This window comes from Typha latifolia, chromosome 11 (genome assembly GCF_019914945.1).
Source record: "Typha latifolia isolate L0001 chromosome 11, TyphaL0001v2, whole genome shotgun sequence".
Lineage (NCBI taxonomy): Eukaryota > Viridiplantae > Streptophyta > Magnoliopsida > Poales > Typhaceae > Typha > Typha latifolia.
In genome coordinates this window covers 8,260,378-8,280,213 of record NC_133096.1, presented here as the reverse complement: position 1 = coordinate 8,280,213, position 19,836 = coordinate 8,260,378, and the positions used below count along the sequence as shown (strand labels likewise).

General features: G+C 35.4%; 1 protein-coding gene across 2 annotated transcripts; it reads left to right on the top strand.

Annotated features, from left to right (window-relative positions):
• The first annotated feature begins 1,304 nt into the window (after positions 1-1,304).
• On the top strand, positions 1,305-19,654 carry LOC140797247 (N-terminal acetyltransferase A complex auxiliary subunit NAA15). 2 transcript variants are annotated; one of them, XR_012110601.1, is made up of 27 exons: positions 1,305-1,487; positions 3,582-3,660; positions 3,809-3,891; positions 3,979-4,128; positions 5,082-5,197; positions 5,783-5,888; positions 7,384-7,455; positions 7,632-7,747; positions 9,067-9,199; positions 10,131-10,208; positions 10,377-10,430; positions 10,526-10,596; positions 11,033-11,087; positions 11,192-11,287; positions 13,467-13,595; positions 13,702-13,784; positions 13,989-14,219; positions 16,167-16,299; positions 16,375-16,485; positions 16,729-16,860; positions 17,219-17,275; positions 18,158-18,255; positions 18,341-18,399; positions 18,473-18,584; positions 18,665-18,765; positions 18,849-19,183; positions 19,313-19,654. XR_012110601.1 is itself a non-coding variant. In XM_073150546.1 (26 exons), the coding sequence occupies exons 1-26, from the start codon at positions 1,437-1,439 to the stop codon at positions 19,058-19,060; spliced, it is 2,718 nt and encodes a 905-aa protein (XP_073006647.1). In that variant the 5' UTR covers positions 1,305-1,436; the 3' UTR covers positions 19,061-19,654. The 2 variants fall into 2 exon arrangements, 1 of the variants encoding a protein (XP_073006647.1); XM_073150546.1 differs by having other exon boundaries at positions 18,849-19,654.
• The last annotated feature ends 182 nt before the right edge of the window (positions 19,655-19,836 follow it).

The window sequence follows — 19,836 nt, the reverse complement described above, 5'->3', positions numbered from 1 at the left end:
TGAAGATATGTTACTACCTGGAGGTGAGAGTGAAAGAGGGGATATGCGAGGAAGCTTATAATGTGTGAGAGATGTTTGAATTGGTCGTAAGACGCGTCCTCGCTAGCATTCCCCCGAATAAAATATACCAGACCCGAGCTTTGCACCGGATCCGATCCAACTGGGGGCGGTAATGACCGGAGGTTCTACTTTGCTCGGGCTTAATTTTATTGGTTTGGATCCTCTACACTGTACGTTGGACGCCACACCAAATCTGAGTAAGTCCCAACTAGTTATGTAATCACGTACACTCTAAAATTATTTTATATTTTCACATGAATTCTTATATATATATAATGGCAAATAACTATTTTACCCATGTTTTTTCCCTTCTAAAATAAGAGTAAAATTATCTTACTAATTATGTAATAATCATGCGACATCTTGTAGGAAAAAAAAGCGAATGGTCATCATAAAAAATCTAAATAAAAAGAGAGAAATTTAATACTATTTTAATTAAATCAATGATGCTGAGATTCAAATTCGGAAAACTCATATCATGTGTGTCTCTTTAATTATTTAAGCACTATCTCATTAGCTAAAATACATAATAGTTCATAAGATTTAAATAAAATTATCATATTAATGTTCAATATACTTGATGTAATCAAGAAAATAAGGCAAGATTGTGCTCGTAATTGAATTGCAGATGACTATTTGCTCCATAAGATAGGCAACCTAGTATAGGATTTATTTGTTCGAGATTAAAAAAAACAAAAAATTGCTATCCCAAAGGAAAAAGGAGGATCTTTTAACACTTAAAAGAAAATAAAAGAAAGACGTTGTGACAAGCTTTATATTAAACTGACATGACTTTTGGCCGATGAATTTGGATAAGATCATCTCTAGATAATGATGTTGATATCGTCAATTATTATATTTTATTGTTGAAATAAGTCTGTTCAAAAACCTAATTAGAGAAATAGGTGTCTTCCATAAACTAGTTACAGCATCAAAATGAGTTTATATGTTGGCACATAACGCAAGATAGTTTTTTTATTATTTATTTTTATTTCGCTCACTTTGCTGAAACTAAACATGCCCTTATAATTAAATTTGTTTTACCGAAAAGAGTCTCGATAAGATTCTTTTTTCCTTTTAGCCTTTTAGGTCTTCCAAGTTGGAAAGCCATATTCGCACTTAAATGGCCGCAGGATAAAATATAACCCAAAATGAATCCCCACACAGGGACCGTCCATTTACCTCGATCGACGTAGATCTGTTTTTTTCCTTATACTAAACCCGCGGTATACCATACCGGATCGAGTTCTTTTTTCTCTTTTCTTCGGTCAGCTACTGCGAAGAGGGGTAGGGTTGCGACGATACTCCCTTCCGCTGCCCAAACCCCTTCGCTCGTCTCTCTCTCTCCTAGGGTTTCTGCTACGCTACCGGGGATAATGGGGTCGTCTCTCCCCACAAAGGAAGCCAATCTGTTCAAAGTCATCGTCGTAAGCTCTCCTCAGTTCTCCGTCCCTCCTATCCTCTCCCTTTCTCGCGGTTCTTTTGAGTTAGATTCGGGTAATTGGTTTTCTCGGGGGAGTGGAGGCGTCTCTGTTGGAGTTTATTCTTTCTTGGATGGGTGTTGCTTGCTGCTGCTGTAGATAACTGGGATGGGTTTTGGAGCTTGGTTGGATGAGTTGATTTGCGACGCATTCGGCTAATTCGATGCTTTTTTATATGTGGTTCATAAATTTACTGCGCAGACTTGTTTTTTGCTATTGGAAGTTTTGTTTAATGTGTTGCGTTCTTGGTAGAAGTATTTATAGTCTTGCTGCGTTGCAACTTTCTATTGGAAGTGAGAACTGGGATGGATTTTAGAGTAAGTGCATATGACTGATTCAATACTTTTTGTCAAATTTTTGGTGTTTCAAATATTTGATAGAAGAACTTGTAATTTGTTACTGGAAGTATTGTGAACGACTTCGATTCTTGATAAAGATAATTTTTGGATTGTTGTGTTTAATAATGATTAGAAATAATTAGAGGATGCGCGGCCTCCTAAATGCACCTAATTTCTAAGGCTAGGATGAGCCGTTTTCTTGTTGTAGACTGTTTTTAGTATTAAGTTACATGGCCTATTATAGAATGAAGAAAGGTTTCTTTTTCATCTAGCGTAGACTGTTGTTGAAACAGGAAATATACAATTGATGGACAATTTATATATTGTCCTTTCCAGGATATATTCCTTACCTTGAAGGTTTCATGTAATTGAATCTAGTGTATCATCTTCTGCTTATTTATATAAGGATTCACAAATATATATCTTCTAATATGGACTGGAAATTGTATTTATTCTCAAAAATTGTTTTTTATACTTGAGCTGTGCTCTAAGTTTACTTAATGTCAAATGGATATCTTTTTTCATTTTTCTTTGTTTATTTTATTTTTCATTTTCTTCAGAGCACCTTGTCTATTTTGAACATAATTCTTTTGTTGAACAAGACTGTTATTAGTTTATTGCTTATTGTTACAGAGATGAACACTATGGATATCATATTGAATTAGTCGCTTTTTCCAGCAATTGTTAGTTCCACCAACTGTTGGAAAACTGTTTAATGCATCATCAAGTTTATTAGTTTTGGTAGTATTATGGCCATAACTAAGACAAAGTTTCCGCTTTTCTGAAATTGGCTACTGATTCCAAAGTACAACTATCTATCACTTTTCCCAGATCAATAGAACTCTGCTTTTATTCAACTTAACAGCCAGGAACCTTACTAGTTACTTGAATTAGAATGCTGAATATGCAAGAAACAAGAGGTGGTGTTCTTGGGGATTCCTCTCTTTTTTTTTGTCAATTAGTTCCTTAAAATCTGCTATACAATCATCCTTTTTAAGATTTTATGTGTCATCAAGGATTTCCATTGTGTATAACATATCTATCCGGATGGAGTGGGCATGCATCTGGCCTATAAAACTGCTAAGGATACAAGCCTGTCTGAAGAAAATATCAACTGTAGCAGGCCTTTTTAATTTTCCTGGCTAGTACTAATTTTCTCCATGAAGCTTTTTTTTTGGTTGTTGAAGCTTTTCGGCAGGTCATTTATGTATTAAGGTGGGCAAACTAGGCTGCAGGCTCACTTATAGAGGATTGATTCATAACTTTCATGTTTAGAGAACTTGCAAAGTAGGCCAGTAGCTTGTGCAGGAGAAGGAACGACACATTTATATCTTTGATGGGGTTGCAAGCATATGCACATAAAGTCATAAATTCTAGATGCTACGATAACAAATGCATGTAACACTTTTCATTTTTATTCTTTGCTTGTTTTTCTACTCATCCGTATGCATAGATGGATAGGTTTTTTTTTACTTATCTGGTTTAGAGAATAAGACCTTTGCCTATCGCAGCTTTTGAAGCTTCTGATTTTGTATCCTTTATTTCTGAAATAGAAAATAGTACTGTTCCACCATTGCTCATGTGAACGGATGAACAATATTTGTATTTTATAACTTACCTGGTTTAGAAAGTAAGTCTTTTGCTAGTTACAATTTTGAAGGCTGTTGATTGTCATTTTTATGATTTGAATCAATCTATTCAGAAATCATATGAGACCAAGCAATACAAAAAGGGGTTGAAGGCTGCAGATGCCATATTAAAAAAGTTTCCTGAGCATGGAGGTATGTGTAGAAATAATAAAAAGGGTTTGCTCCCATTTGTTTTATCCACTATGCCATACCATTTGGTTGTTGTCTGTGTATCAATGGAGCATGCTCTTACTTTCTGTATAGTTGTACTCATCCCATTTCTCTGTTTGTCTCCTCCTAGAAACCTTATCCATGAAAGGATTAACATTGAACTGCATGGACCGGAAATCTGAAGCGTATGAGCTTGTTCGCCGTGGTCTCAAGGTCAGTTACTTCTTTGAATACTTGGTGCGATCAGTTCATTGTTACACACTGATATCTCTTGATCTGATATCTCTTGCTTCTTGGCAGAATGATCTTAAAAGTCATGTATGCTGGCATGTCTATGGTCTGCTTTATCGATCAGACAGAGAATATAGAGAAGCAATTAAATGCTACAGAAACGCATTGAAGATTGATCCAGATAATATTGAAATCCTACGTGACTTGTCACTCTTACAGGTGGGGTACACGTGAATTGATTTTATTGTTATCAGTTTCTAGTATAGCTATAACTCTTTGTTTGATTGAGATTGTTTTCTCTTTCAACTTTGTGGGAATCAGAGATTTTCATTGCAGTGAAACATAAGTGTGTTGGTCTTTGTCCAAAAATACCTAGCTCTAATCTTGGAAATAATATTGCTAATTGTAGTTGTAAAGATGTAAATTTATGATAAATTATTGCATCTCAAATATTCCCTGTTATTTGTTTTTGGTGCTATAATTGTTACAAATATTATTGAACCTAAAATTCTTTCTTAGTCAAGACCTTGATGTTGGATGACCTTATTATGTGTTAGTTCGATACACTTTCTTAAGAGACATCTATTTATGAAGAATTGGGTACACATCCTTTCTTGGGTAAAGAATCATCCATACCTATATTTTTCTATAAGGTGGTTACGTTAGAATAGTTTGGCAGAAGTTCTTGACTTCACAAACTTTTTGGGTTTCAGAAGACGGTATCTATCTTCAGCTATTAGAATAAACTTTATGTTTCAGTTTACAATGATGGAACGTTTTTGGGTAATACAGCATGCTAATAAACTGAGGATACCAAAAGGAATAAATAAAAGATTCTTTAGGGAATCACTGGAGATTCTCTAGTAATCATATATGTAATTTATAAATATCTCAACTATGCCTAGAAGGATGAATGTGATAAACATCTTGTTTTTCTCTTGTTTCACTGCTACTCAATTGATTTAGTTGTATGGTCTACTGATCTAAAGCCATATGAGTTGTATAAGACTATAAGTATCAAAATTAAAGACGGCGCTGGAAAAGAGTTTGCTGTAATATATCTTTTGTGTGCTTAGCTACTTATTTATCAAAGAATATGCTGTTTTAGAAGTTTTGGGAAGTGTAACACCCATATTTTGCTAAATACAAGCACCTTTTAATGTATTCTGCAGGCACAAATGAGGGATTTGACAGGATTTGTTGAAACAAGACAACAACTTTTAAGTTTAAAACCGAATCATCGCATGAACTGGATCGGCTTTGCAGTTGCTCATCATTTGAATTCCAAGTATATTAGTTTCCTTTGGCATTCTACAAATCATTCCTGATGAATCATACACAAATTTATGCTTGTAATTTGTCGTTTCTTTATTATAAGCAGTCAAACTTAACAATTTAGTAGTACTTGATCTGCTTTATATAATAGAAACCATACCATCTTAGTTAACAAACTGAATTTTTTGTTGAGATATAAATTGAGGAGTTCCATATCTCTGTAGCTCTATTATTATCTGGTGTGAATATTTTGTTATTCTGTAGCCAGGCACAATAGTAACAAAAGCCTCCTTTCATGGTCCTGCCTCTTCCCTGCCTCCAATGCTTTTGCCATCTACTGCTTGGACTTTCTGTGCCCTGCTGCTTTTTTTGACACCCTACCACCCGGTGGCCTGGCAAAGCCATCAAACCAACACGTTGTTAACCCTCCCATGTCTCTCTCTTCTAACCTTCCTTTTAATTTTCTTTTTCCATCTGTCTTGTAAAGAAGTAACTCAAAAATTGGTATCAGAATTTTGATTATTAAGATTGCTAACATCATCTTTGGAGAATGATTCATTTATGTAATTCTGTTGTTTTCCTCATTTGTATTCCTTAGTGGTTCGAAGGCGATAGAAGTATTGGAGGCTTATGAAGGGACACTAGAAGATGATTATCCTCCAGATAATGAGCGTTATGAACATGGAGAGATGCTCTTGTACAAGGTATTTATTCTATTATACAAGCAGTTCTTTTAACTTTTAGATGCAACTGAATGTGATTAATGTATTTTAAGCATGTATCTTTATTTTGAATTTCCTTATGAGTGAGATTGAACAAGCAGGTGGGTTGTCATTATTCTCTATGTCTTCAAAAATAAATTGAAAAAATCTCCTTGATTTGCAGATGGCATGTTTACTCTTCATATTTAGGTGGTGCTATGACAAACAGTACTATGATATTCTTACAGGCATATTTGAATATATCTTTTGAGTGCCACTTTTGATATACAAACAAATATTGAGGGAAAGTTGCTGAAAGTTCACAGCTAAAACTTTATCTCTTTGCTGGGAACAATATCTTTGTTGGATCATGCTATTGAAGGTTGCCACTTGTCATGGGTGCTACAATCCCTACCTTTACTGCTCCTGCTGCCATGAGATTCCCTTGATGTTTACTGTGGCAAATTGAGGATTTACTGCTGGAAGTCAATACTGGTGATCAAATAAGGCTGTCATTGTCTGTCTGTTCATTGAACCTCTCCCTGGTTAAAACCTAAAGCTTAATATTGCTCTCCCTGAGTCTCCATTGGTGCAATACTCTTTTTCAAGGATTGCCACAATAGTTAGACATTAGGCCCGGCCATATATCTGATGATGTCTGATTGGTTGTATGAGTCCACCTCCTTGTCTGCTGTCAGCTGCTGAGACTTCTTAGCAGCATTAGTGGGAAGACTTAATTCAACATTCCATTGGACTAAAAAGAAGATAACAACTATTGAACAAAAATGAAGTCAATTCACTAGAATCAGTTCAAGTAGCTGTCTTAAGTTTTAACTTGAAGAGAGAGAATGATGATGTTTGTCTACTGGCTGTTGTGAAGAAACTATGTTTATTAGAGCAAAGCTGCATATAAATAGTACATCCTATATTGCATGAAAATTTTCCTTTTCTTTCATTAAACTATCAACTTAATTTATGGAAGATTTGTAGCTGTAGCTCAGCCTCATACAGATGCTTGCAAGCTGCTGAACTTCTGTTATATGTTAGTAGATTGTTCTGCTCAGTCATTACATCTCACTGGGGGTTTCCTTGTATCAAATGGCTGCAAAAGTATAGTCCCTTTATTAGAAGTGATATTTTGTCTGCACATTTTAGGAGTAACTTATGCCGACATATCTTTACAACATGTTATCAGTTCGTATTAGTTTCGAAAATTTGTGAAGCGCTGTGCTGAAATTTACTTGGGAAGGAAGCCTAGTCTCTTTTGGTACTCTTTGTATGATGATCCGTTAATTCCTCAAGCTGATTGTAATAGTCCTTCTATTCTGTTGTGGTGCTACTATCTGATGAGCATTTTCTCTTTGGTAACGAGAGTGTTGTCCAGTAATCAATGACATTAGATACTGATACTGATAGTGAGGTTTTATGTTTCTATTTCTCCTTTAGTTTAACTATCGAGAAAATATTGTTGTCATCTTTTTTATGTAATTTACTGCAGATATCATTGTTAGAGGAATGTGGTTTGCTGGATAAAGCCCTTGAGGAAATGCACAAAAAAGAAGCCAAGATCGTAAGCCTATTCAACTTCTATGAATTTTACATATGTACATATAAAGAAAATGATCTGGAAGTTTCAATACAAGGATTATATTTTCCGTATGGGGATCAGAAGGATGTAGGGGGCATTTTATTTATCTTGGTGTATAAAGCTAGCTCTTGCTTACGAGTATTCATATTATCTGCCAGGTTGACAAACTAGCCTTCAAAGAACAAATGGCTTCTATCCTACTGAAACTTGGTCGTTTAGAGGAAGGAGAGAAAATATATAGATCCCTCCTCTTTATGAATTCTGATAACTACCGGTAAGATGTTTAGGGCTTCCCTCTTCACGTTGAGATGGAATTTCTAGATGTTGAGAACCAGTTCTATTTTTATATTTTAATACTGAACAAGTGAAAACAATTTCGCTAAAGTTGTCGCTCATGTTTTGCTTTAGGCAGTGTGTTTATATTTATACTTAATGCAAATGTTTGTGGTTTGCTTGAATTTACCTTTCGAGCTTTTGGGTTTTAGTAGCTTTGCCTCGACTGCTAAGTGCTTGGATTAGTTCAGCCGTAGATGGAGTGATTGGTTGTGGCTGATATCCTTAATGATATACTTCTTAATGTATATTTTCTTAGAAAAGGAGACAATGCCCCTGATGTTGTAAGTGGATACATCTAGTTGTGTTTTATTCACCAGAATTTCTTATAAGAACTCATGTTTGTCTATTTTGACTTCTAAAAATTATTGATTCTTCTATCAATTCTTGTATCATGCATATGCCCTTGCTAAGGGCTTTTTTTGTTTGTTTGTTGCGCTGACTGCATATTTTTTCACCGCTCATTCTCACTTCCCATTTTTTCGCAAAGGATTTGTTAACTGGAAGGTGACTCAGCAATTTTGGGTATTTCTCTACATATGGTGATGTGCCAATTTTGTTATCTGTTTATTAATTGGCACAGTTTTTGGTCTTTCTCACTTGGTTGTGAAAGGGAGTGGATAAATTTGTGTTAAGGAAATCACAAGAGATCAAATTCCACGTGTGGCCAAAGACCACTATGATGCACCAAGGGCACAAAATGTGTTTTTTTTTTTTAAAAACAGCAATATCTTATTCTATGATTCTATAAACCTGTTTTCCTTTCATGAGAACAAGGCAACATCTTCAGGACATATTTAGCCTAAATGCATCATCTGTGCTAAGCCATGTGTTTTGACCACCTTGAATGGTGTTCAATCTCACACTGGAGAATCTGACTCAATCTTTCCACATCTATACAATCCTTAGTTTTCTTATAATACCCAATAACAATCCATTGAGTATCATACATTTAGGAGAAGAATAAAACCTTAATTGGATTATAATTGCTTTTGTTTATCTTTTAAATGGAGTTATAAAAATAATCTTTTTACATCTAGTTGACTAATTGATCTCCAGAGGTCAACTATTTATCTGCTATTGTATGTGATGCAGCATCCGACCATGTTCCAGTCCTGTATTTTTGTTTGCTTTGCTGCATACGCCTGATTTGCTAGAAGAGGTGGACTTTTGCATTTAAGGACAAAAAAGAAGTGGGAACTTAATGGTGTCCCTGTTAAACTTGAGATCCACTAATGTTTGTTGTTTACCTCTTTTCAGATACTTGATAGGGTTGCAAAAATGCACGGGGTTGTATTCTGAGATAGGTCAGTATACTCCTAATGAGATTGAATGTCTTGATGCCTTGTATAAATCACTGAAGGAGCAATTCAGTTGGTCATCAGCTGCAAAGGTAAATGTTGTCCTCAGAGACTAACCAATGCCCTGATGTTCTTACCTTTTTTGTTCTTCTTTTTTGTGGTACTGTTCTCTTCATTATAGATTATAGTTACATTATGTGAGCATAAAAATTCGTATTATGCTTATGGTGCTCAATTACTTCTTTTTTTTGTATAATGGAATGCATAGATAGCTAGTTCCTAACCTTGTTTTATTATTCAGTGGAATGTTAAGTTATTAATGGAAAAGGAAAGAGGAATATAGTACATCTCTTTTATGTTTTGTTAATGTGAAGTTCAGAACCATAGAGCTTGGTCCTGGCCTCATGGGTTGTAGTTGCAATAGGAGGAGAAGCCTCTGGTCTTTTGCCCCTAACTGATGCTAAATTACGATCTTTAGCCATTAATTTGATATGTAAAAGTTATTTTGGTTTTTTATATCTTTGATAAACATTAGGAATTACTACTATTTGGAAATATAAGAAAGATATTGACAAGAATCTAGGGAATCAATTCCACGGTATTCTTCAACATATCATAATATGCTCATGCGTTGAATCATGTATACCCATTTGTTTCTTTTTTCTGATGAGAGGAAAACACCATCAGTAATAAGTTTGCCGTGAACTTATAATACAAGTTAATCTTGCGTGGGATTTGATGTGGTTATAGTAATGCAAACAGAGAAATAACTAGGCTATTTTTGTTGGTGAATACTCTTACTATGAAATTTGGAGTTTATAGATAGTGAGAGGAGTAAATATATTCATCACTCTCAATCTCTTCACTCTACATTATTTCATGTGCTCCACTATTTATTCAACTAAATTATCTAAATCTGGAAACATCTTTGCTTTTAGCTGTGCTGTTTTCTATTGTGTTCTCTACTATTCTTCTAGTCTTATGACCATATTCAATTCTTAAACATTTAATTCCTTGTTGCAGAGGATACCACTTGATTTTCTAGAAGGTGACAGATTTAGAGAGGCAGCAGACAACTATGTCAGACCTCTGTTAACTAAGGTTGTCTTAATTACAAAGCACCTTTTACTGATAATTTACGTGTCTGCATTGTAAAATTCTATATCATTCTGTATTATATTTTTTTCTGCATTTATTTCTCATCACTTTGTTTATCATTCTGTATGGATGGACTAAACAGTCAAGCTGACATATTCTTCCGTCTTTCAGGGAGTTCCTTCGTTGTTTGGTGACCTAAGCCCGTTATATGAGCACCCTGGCAAGGTTCCTAAATTTCCTCACAGAACATTACTTTCCTGAAGAATTGTTAGAAGTCAGATAAAGCTTATTTAATGAAAACTTCTTGTCGACCTTAACAGGCAAGCCTTCTGGAACAGTTGTTTCTTCAACTGGAGGACTCCATTAGGACAACTGGTTGCTTTCCTGGAAGGTAATCCTAGGAATCCTTGACATTATGGTATTCCCAGTCATATAATGAATTCTCATTAAATAATCTTAACAACTTCTGAAACAAGAATTTAATGTAATGTCAAGATTACAGTTATTAAGCTGTGTTTTATAATTGTTGTCATTAGACAATAAAATATGTGTTTGGATGTTCTAATCTTTCTGTTTCATTTTTTCTTAGTCATGTTTGTGCTGCTATGCAGTACTTGAATATTATTATTTTCCCCATTTTGGACCAAATTGACATGAGACCTATCATGTTGGAGCAAAGTTATTAGTACACCATGCCCTACAAAATTTATGTTTCCATTGATAGGTCTGATAACATATGTCAATCCAAATTATCCTGGACGCTACATTTAGATTTATTATGTTCCTTATGATAGTATTATGAATAATGTTTAGACTTTAAAGTGCAGGACACAAAAGGAACCTCCATCAACACTTATGTGGACATTGTTTTTGGTTTCCCAGGTTTGGATTTGGTGTCTTTTTATGTTTGTTTGGATCAATTTGTAAATATTTAATTTTTTTAGGATGTCTTAATATACTTAGGTCATACTTTTACTTGTATACAGCATTATGACAGAAGGGGCCAGTATGATGTTGCTCTGGCTAAAATTGATGAGGCTATTGCACACACGCCAACAGTGATTGATTTATATTCTGTCAAGGTTTGTTTTCTTTTGGTGACATGTAAAAGTCTTAGAAGCTCAAGGTAACAATTTTATTTCTTTACGAATAACTATAGCTATCAATCTGTCCGAGATTTGTTTAAGTTCTTAGAAGCTCAAGGTAACTATTTTATTTCAGCTATCAATCTGTCTGAGATCTGTTTAAGTTCTTAGAAGCTCAAGGTAATTATTTTATTTCAGCTATCAATCTGTCTGAGATCTGTTTACTCATGTTGACATTGGGCATTTTCAGTTGGTTGTAGGTCTTTTCACTCATGACAGAAAATAGTTTAACTAGACTAAATTAGGTGTATGTTTGATTGCATTACTGCCAAGCCTGATCCAGAGCATAGATATTCAGGGCCTGAACTAGTCTGCTTAATCAAAGAGGAACAGTGGAGTGACCATAGGAGGTGCACAAAGGTTTCTAGGTAGATGGATGCTTGCTGGAGGCGGGGGGAGCATGTGAAGTTAGTAGGCTCCCTTGACAGTGAGTAGCTTAGGATTGTATCTGGATAAAGTCTTGACAAATGTGGTGGCAAATGTGGGAGGTTATGTGAGTAGAGTAACATAGTGGCATGTAATGACAAGACCACTCTAAAATCAGGCCATATTCGACCACACGGAAGATAATATTTATTCATAGCCAAAGAATTTTTAGATTTTTGGACCCATTGTTCGGTTCTCCTTGACAGGACTTGGTTTGGTTGAGGCTCAACTGTTTGTAATTCATAGCTACATATTTCTTACTTTTGTATTTGACATTTTTTTTAGTTTCCAGATATCTACATCTGCATGGACAAAATTTTTCTGTGTTGGCCTTAAAAACGTTAAGTTCCTCCAGAGTCCTAGTATAAGAAGTCATTGGTCAATAGAGGTTCTTCATTTGGTAGTATTAATGTAGCACCTGCAGGAATTTGGCAGCTGAAAATGCATGTCTTTGCTTGTATCTTGTGTTCACAGCCATGGATATCCCACTGACAGTTTATATGTAAGCTAATATTAACCTACTTATTCAATGAAATTGAAGAAACAGTGGTTTCTCAATACACTGTAGAGGACAAAGCTATTTCTAGAAAGATCTCTCCACACATTGGATTGCCAGTATATTACTGGAAAGTACCACATAGAAATGATGATCATTAGAACTTAGCACATAGCAATGATGATCATCAGAACTTTCCACATAGCAATGATGATCATTAGAACTTACCACATAGCAATGATGAATTTATGATGTAAAGACGAAATTTGGTATTTTACCATAAGGATGCATCTGCTCGTGGTTGTCAATTTTTTGGGTAACTATAGCATGTATCCATGTCATAGCCATATCCTATATAAGTTTTTTTTTTCCACAGCTGTTGTCATATACAAGCTTATAGGCAACTTCACATGTGCTTGTCATCTTTGAAGCCTTAAAACAGAATTGTTCACCTATTTTTGTTGAAGAAGAGTAGTGCAAACTACAATTAGTCCTGGCAAGGATGACTTATGTTGCTTCTCTCTTTTGGGGCCTGGAAATTCTTAAGTTACTAGTGCATAAATGTCTGACTTTCTCTTGTATATTAAAGTTTCTATTGGTAAAACACGCTAGCCATGTAGAGAGGGGAAGTTAATCTTGGCAAAAGGTTTCTAAATGTTGAAGTAAATATTTTAAGTCCCATCTGGAATAGGACATCACGAGATATTAGGTTTTATATTTATTTTTTTCAATTGGAAGCATGAGAGAAATCATATGCTATGTTTCACTCTTAATTATAATATCATTCAGTTGGGAAATTCAACTGTTATGGCCTCTCAAGAATGGCAACACTTTATTTGTCTTTGCTCATCATGATTAGTGATGAAATTATGAAAGTCAAGCACCACCCTGCCTGCTATTGAAACATGTAAAGGTTCCAAGGCGGGTGAAAGAACAGACTGAGAGTCCAACTGGCTTCAGATTGGAAGGAACAATGCTTGTTAGATTGTTTGTTCTTCCGTTACTTTTGCAGATGTACTCATCTCATTGACATGGTTAATGTTTATCTCACTTATATGTACTATGTGAAGTATTCCCTACTAATTTAACCAATAAGGACATAAACTCAGTTCATGTCTTCTATTTTGACTTCTTGATGATCAACTTTGTGACAAGTAATACAATTTATCTAATGTATTAAGCTCTTGATCACAGGGAAGGATATTGAAACATGCAGGTGACTTAGTTGCTGCTGCTACCTTAGCAGATGAAGCTAGGTCTATGGATCTTGCTGATCGTTACTTGAACAGTGAGTGTGTTACTCGTATGCTTCAAGCTGATCAGGTAATCTGGCATTTGAAACCTGAATACCAACTGTAACTTTATTCCTTGAGTTGTTTAGAGTCTGCTTATCTGCAACTGGAGTTTCTTAAGTCTACTTTTGGTGAAGGTTGGATTAGCAGAGAAGACAGCTGTTTTATTCACAAAGGATGGAGACCAGCACAATAATCTGCATGACATGCAGTGCATGTGGTGCGTTCTTGCTCCTTCCCTCTCCTGCCTTCTCTTTCTCAATCTGTCTTTCTCAAGTTCTATCTTCTTTTGCCTGTCCCAGTTATGTTAATTCTTTTGCATCATTCCCTCCCTTCTACCTTCCCTCCACCCCCACCCCCCCTTTTACTGTCTTATTTTGTCTACTCCAATAATATTAAGTTTTGCATCCTGCATCCTGGAAAGGTATGAACTTGCTTCTGGTGAAAGTTACTTCCGTCAAGGAGATCTAGGGCGGGCTTTGAAAAAGTTTTTGGCTGTTGAGAAGCACTATGCTGATATTACAGAGGATCAGTTTGACTTTCATTCTTATTGTCTACGTAAAATGACACTTCGAGCCTACATTTCTATGTTGAAGTTTCAAGACCAGTTACATTCACATGAGTACTTCCATAAGGCTGCTGCAGGAGCTATCAGGTGGGTTTCTATTTGGTTGTGCAAGTTTTTTTTTGTCCTAGGACATTCTTTATATGGCCTCGTCTCACTTGATACTATATTCTTTGTGATTATCTTTTGTTTCTTGCTTGTTTCATTTATTGAAAGGTTTAACATTTTTTTTGTGGTTTAAAACATTTAGTTAAATTGTTATCACTTCCTTTCTCACCTGTTATATTCATGTTGCAGGCTATTTGAAATGTAGATCTTGCTTCCATATATGCTGCTTTTGTTATTTTCTATTGCAAACATCTGGCTTGTATGCACAAAACATGCTGAAGCACAAACGCTCTTGTTATCCTTTCCCTTTTCTTGCAGCAAGCAATCCACCCTAATTCTTTTGAGAGTATGGGGGGATGGTGCTAACTGTGAATGCAGTATGTAAGGTTAGATCTGGGATTTGCCTGATGCCTAGTGTTGTTATGGTATTATGCTTCATGTAGGTTTGGAGGAAGAGTTGATTCAAAGCATATTGTTGAGTATCAATGAGACCACTATCTTGAGGGCCATTTGATTTGAGAATATTTCTTCTTATTCTCATATCATACTAATACCTCATCACACCTACTTTCTTGGGGGTGGATATCCCTTAAAATTGGTTGCCACAAAACAAATGGTTGAATAAGAAATTCCACTGATCTCTAACTTTTCTCGGTTTAGTGTTCTACAAACTAATAAGTCTCTCATTAATGCTACAAATTGCCCTTTCACTTATTCCTGTCTAAAGGCCTGAAAATAAGAGATCACGATGTTTAGATAATTTCTCTGATTTTGATGGTACTTTACGTTCCAAACCTTGTCTGTTTGCAAGGATTCTTTAGCTTTGTGAGAGATCTCTTGTAAAATTTCATATCTGCTGCATATCATTAAATGAAACTGCTGATAACAAGTTTGGCAAACCTTGAAAGACTTACTCAAAATGATCTAGTTTGCGGGTTTGGTTCATTAGAGGCACTTGTTACAATAAGTGATAGAGTATGTAGTATGAAGAGTTGATGTAAGAGTTTATAGTCAGAGATGGGGAGCGGTTGCCTCTACTGTCTGTTTGATTTATTTCATTATAACAGGGCCATTGATGCTTGCCAGGTTACTTGAAGATGCCTACAATCATAAACATAACAATATTATGTTGCTTTAATTTTCTTTTCTTTTTTGTTTTTCAATGTGTCCCAAAAGCAAGAGTTTATAGCTAAGGAGAAAAATTTTACATAGTATTGTGACTGGTTTATCTAAAGGTTGTTACTTGTTCTTCAAAGATCTCATTGTTGGAGGTAATAAAAGTTGATTACATTTAGACCTTTTGAACTATAGTCAATTTTCACATAGATCTTATTTATATTTTGTGACATTTTTGACGCCCTCAACTATCTAATATCTCTCACCCTCTAGTAGTATTAATGAAAAAACATTAAATGATCATCTTACCCTCATCTTGTTTCTCTTTAAGTGATCCCCATGGAGCTTAAAAGTGATCACATTATGATCAGTGATCTTTTTAGTAAAATCTAACGGATAACTAATAGAACATGCATTTTGGATGTTTTACATAGTTAAGGGGGTTGACATATCATGAAAAATAAATAAGGGAGTCTATGTGAAAATGAGCAATAATTCAAACTATCAAGGTATAATTATTTCACATAATAATCATGAAATAGAGGAATGAGAAAAAGGGAAAAGAAAGGAAAAGATAAGGAAATAGTAGTCCCTTTTTCTGATAAATTTCCCAACTATACTGTGATCAGTGCTAATCTTCATCCAGTGTTGAGCAATACTTGAATGCTGAACACATTATCTTGCAATATGCTTTGAGTGTGATACAAGACTTTTGAGATTGGATAACTAATTAGTCGTTTCAACATTTTGCTGTTTCATTCATATCTAGCTATTTATTCAGCTTCAAGAATTAGTGATGTATCTTCTGTGTAGGTGCTATATGAAATTACATGATTCTCCATTGAAATCAGCAAGTGAGGAGGGTGATGAAATGTCAAAACTGCCGCCCTCACAGAGGAAGAAATTGAGACAAAAGCAAAAAAAGGCTGAAGCACGTGCAAAGAAAGTAAGTGCTACTTTTGAATGCACAATATATTTGACTGGCTAAATTTGTCCGTGTAATTATGCTTGATACTATCAGGAGGCTGAAGAGAAGGTTGAAGAGGAAGCAACTTCTGGCACATCTAAATCTGGCAAACGGCAGCATGCCAGGCCAGTTGATTTAGATCCTCACGGGGAAAAACTGTTGCAGGTAATTGTTCATGTTGGACATTTTTTCTTATCTGAAGTTTGTGTACGTTTTTTTAGTTGCCATGACTTGTAACGTGAAGCTGAAACCCTCTGCCCAATTGTTCATCCATTACCAGAGAAAATGATAGAAGAAAAGTAAAAAAGAGTTATTTGTTATACTTTAAATTCTCAAGATTGTTGTAGCCTTTCTCCTAGCTTAATGTCGATGTTTGATGTTTACAGATGTTTATTATCTATAATGCAGGTTGAGGATCCATTATTGGAAGCTACTAAATATTTAAAGCTGCTCCAGAATAATTCATCAAACTCGTTGGAAACACATATACTTTCTTTTGAATTAAACATGAGGAAGCAAAGAACTTTACTAGCTTTTCAGGTCAGTTAATTATAGTTCTGTTGTGGTGATTTTTTATTTTTTGAAGAAAAAAATAGTTTGATCAATTAGCTGTATGTAGGCTTGATGGCAAGTATATTCTTTGCAATTTGAATTATTTTTTTATGTTGAAATTTAGCAAAATAGGTCAAAAAAAGAGAGAAAAGAAGCTCGACCACTCATATTGAAGGAGCTTTCTGATTTGTTCCTTTTTTTTTCACGTTTACTCTTTTCATATCAAACAAGTACATTGATTTCTCTCCAGATATCTCATTATATTATTCGTTGAAACTCTGAATTTCCCTATAGGAGTTTTTCACTTCTGCTTTTCTTACTGTAAGTATTTGCTTATTTTCTTCAGGCTGTCAAACAGTTAATTAAATTGGACAAAAATAATCCGGATTGCCATCGGTGTTTGGTAAGTCATCCAACTAGCAAAGTTGTATTTTTCATCCCTTTTCTTGCTTTGAATTATGATTATCATTAATTAGGTAAAATGGTATGTTAGTGTTCTTAGTCCTTATTTTGATATATATATATAAGTCATTTGCACAATAGTCATTTTAACTTTTAAACATTCACCGGTTAGTATCCTGACAAAAATAAACTTATTGTCTACACTTATCACATTTGAATCAATCATTTTCAGGTTTAAAATTTAAGAAATCTCTACATCTGAATATACCAGTGCAATTCTTGTTATGTGCATGGTTTAAAGTTCTGTTTTCCCTGTCTGTTTCAGTCCGCCGAAAAAGCGAAAAAGCAAAACATTCTGATCAGCTTAGGTTGTGTTTTGCTTTAGTTTCTCCCGTTTCAATTGCACTATTTATTAATATATAAGAAATAAAAAATCTTAATGGCACCAAAAGAAAGTTAGAATAGAAGAAAATATTGAACATCAGCTAAGTTTGAATCGTACTCAAGAAGAATGTTATTGGGTGCCTTTAGCTCGGTAGAAACACAATGTTTATCCCCCTTGGCTTAGTAGAATGTTAAACCACAGAACCAGTCAAATTGCCTGTTTAGGGAAAAGTTTTGGATTGGATGTCGGTAAAACCGATACATTTCTGGCAAAACGCATCATTCTTGGCTGAAATTTCAGACCATGATTATGTGCAAAGAGACTTCTGTTCTGTCCATCTATCTGTGGTCATCCCAACTACCACATTCTTTTTGCTGGCAGTCTGTTAATTGGTTGCTGGCAATTTTGCAATATATTTCATACATTCTTGGCCTACCTGAATTTAGCACAACTCTCTCATTACTTTTTTGGACCTAATTTGGTTACAATTCCTTCCAGATAAGATTTTTTCACAAGATAAGTCAATCTTCATCTCCAGTCACTGACTCGGAGAAACTAATTTGGAAAGTCTTGGAAGCCGAACGGCTAGAGATAAGGTTGCTAACTTTATACTGTTTTTCCAGTTCTGACTTGTGCAGCTGCATTACTAGTCATTTTTAACTTGTCAGCTTCTTTTCGCAGTCAGTTAAATGAGAAGTCTCTGATGGAAGTGAACACATCATTCCTTGAGAAGCACGGAGGTTTTTATCTCTTCTATACTTGTTCTTATACTGAAGGATATCTACTTACATAGATCTCATGTTTTTGAACCAGCTTCCTTAATGCATAGAGCAGCAGCTGCAGAAATGCTATATGTTATGGAACCAGATAAGAAGCATGAGGCAATTAAGTTAATCGAGGATTCAACAAATAACATTGCTTCAGGGTAAGTACATCCAAGTGTTTAGTCATGATCCATCTGCGAATATGTAAGCAAAACTTACATGCTTCTCGCCTTCTAAGCAGAAATGGTGCACTGGCTCCAGTTAATGAATGGAAACTTCAAGACTGTATTGCGGTCCATAAATTGCTTGAGACGGTATTCATTGATCAGGATGCTGCATTTAGTAAGTCTTGATCTCCATCAGTCACTTGCAGCATGCACTAGTAGCACCTCTCAGAACTAATTATATGTTTGTTTCCTAATCAGGATGGAAGACGCGATGCGCAGAATATTTTCCTTACTCCACATACCTTGGGGGCCACAGCTCATCCGCTTCCTATTCCGTGAATCACTGCATAGAAAATGCACCAGAAAATGGAGTTGTGGCATCTCCAGAATTAAAAGCAAAAGATGTTCCCTACTCTTTGAATGACAAATTGCATCCTTTGAAGGAGCTGAACAGCCTAAGCATTCAATAGCACAGCATGTGCTCTCTGACTAACCTTGCCAAAGGAAGAGGAGATTTACTTTGTTGAAAGTGTGGAGTCAGAATATTTAGAATTTTGGTGCGCATGCGGTACGAAAAGCTGGAGGGGAAGAAGGTATGTTTCAAGAGCACCCAAGACATTTTTGTCCGCACATTACAGTGAGAGTATGTTGGTGAGTTGGAACTAATAGCTCTGAGTGGCCCTCTACAGACTAGTATTACTGTTCGAGATTTTATTGTGTAGGTGGTGGAAGACAACCTTTCATCACCGCTGTGCCGTCGTCCTCATCATCATCAAGCCCAGTTATTTGAATGATGGTGTTCTTAGTTGTGTAGCGATATGTCCGTGGACTGCCAGCTCTGGGTTGTGATATTCTTTCAAGTAGTGGGTCAAGATTCATTGCCCGGTTATATTATTCACTTTACACTGGCAGCTATTTATTATGTGTTATCAGCGTTCACATTGAACTAAAAATTTTGGCATAAACCGACTTGTATAATTGCTTTTGTGCAATTCACGTATTTTGGCTTTCAAACATGTCAAAAGTTGGAAAATAGTGAAAGTAATGCTTTAGATCTTCACTAATGAGCTAATTGTCGCAAAAAATGTAGGTTTGAGTTGTTCGGCTTTCGTCATTCTTATTCACCGTGTTTGGATTGCTGATATGTAATACTATTCATAGATGGCAAATCTTTTCATCACATTAGGGATAATACGAATAATATCGTCCACTTTATAAGAGCCGGGCGTCTATTTCGTAGAAATAA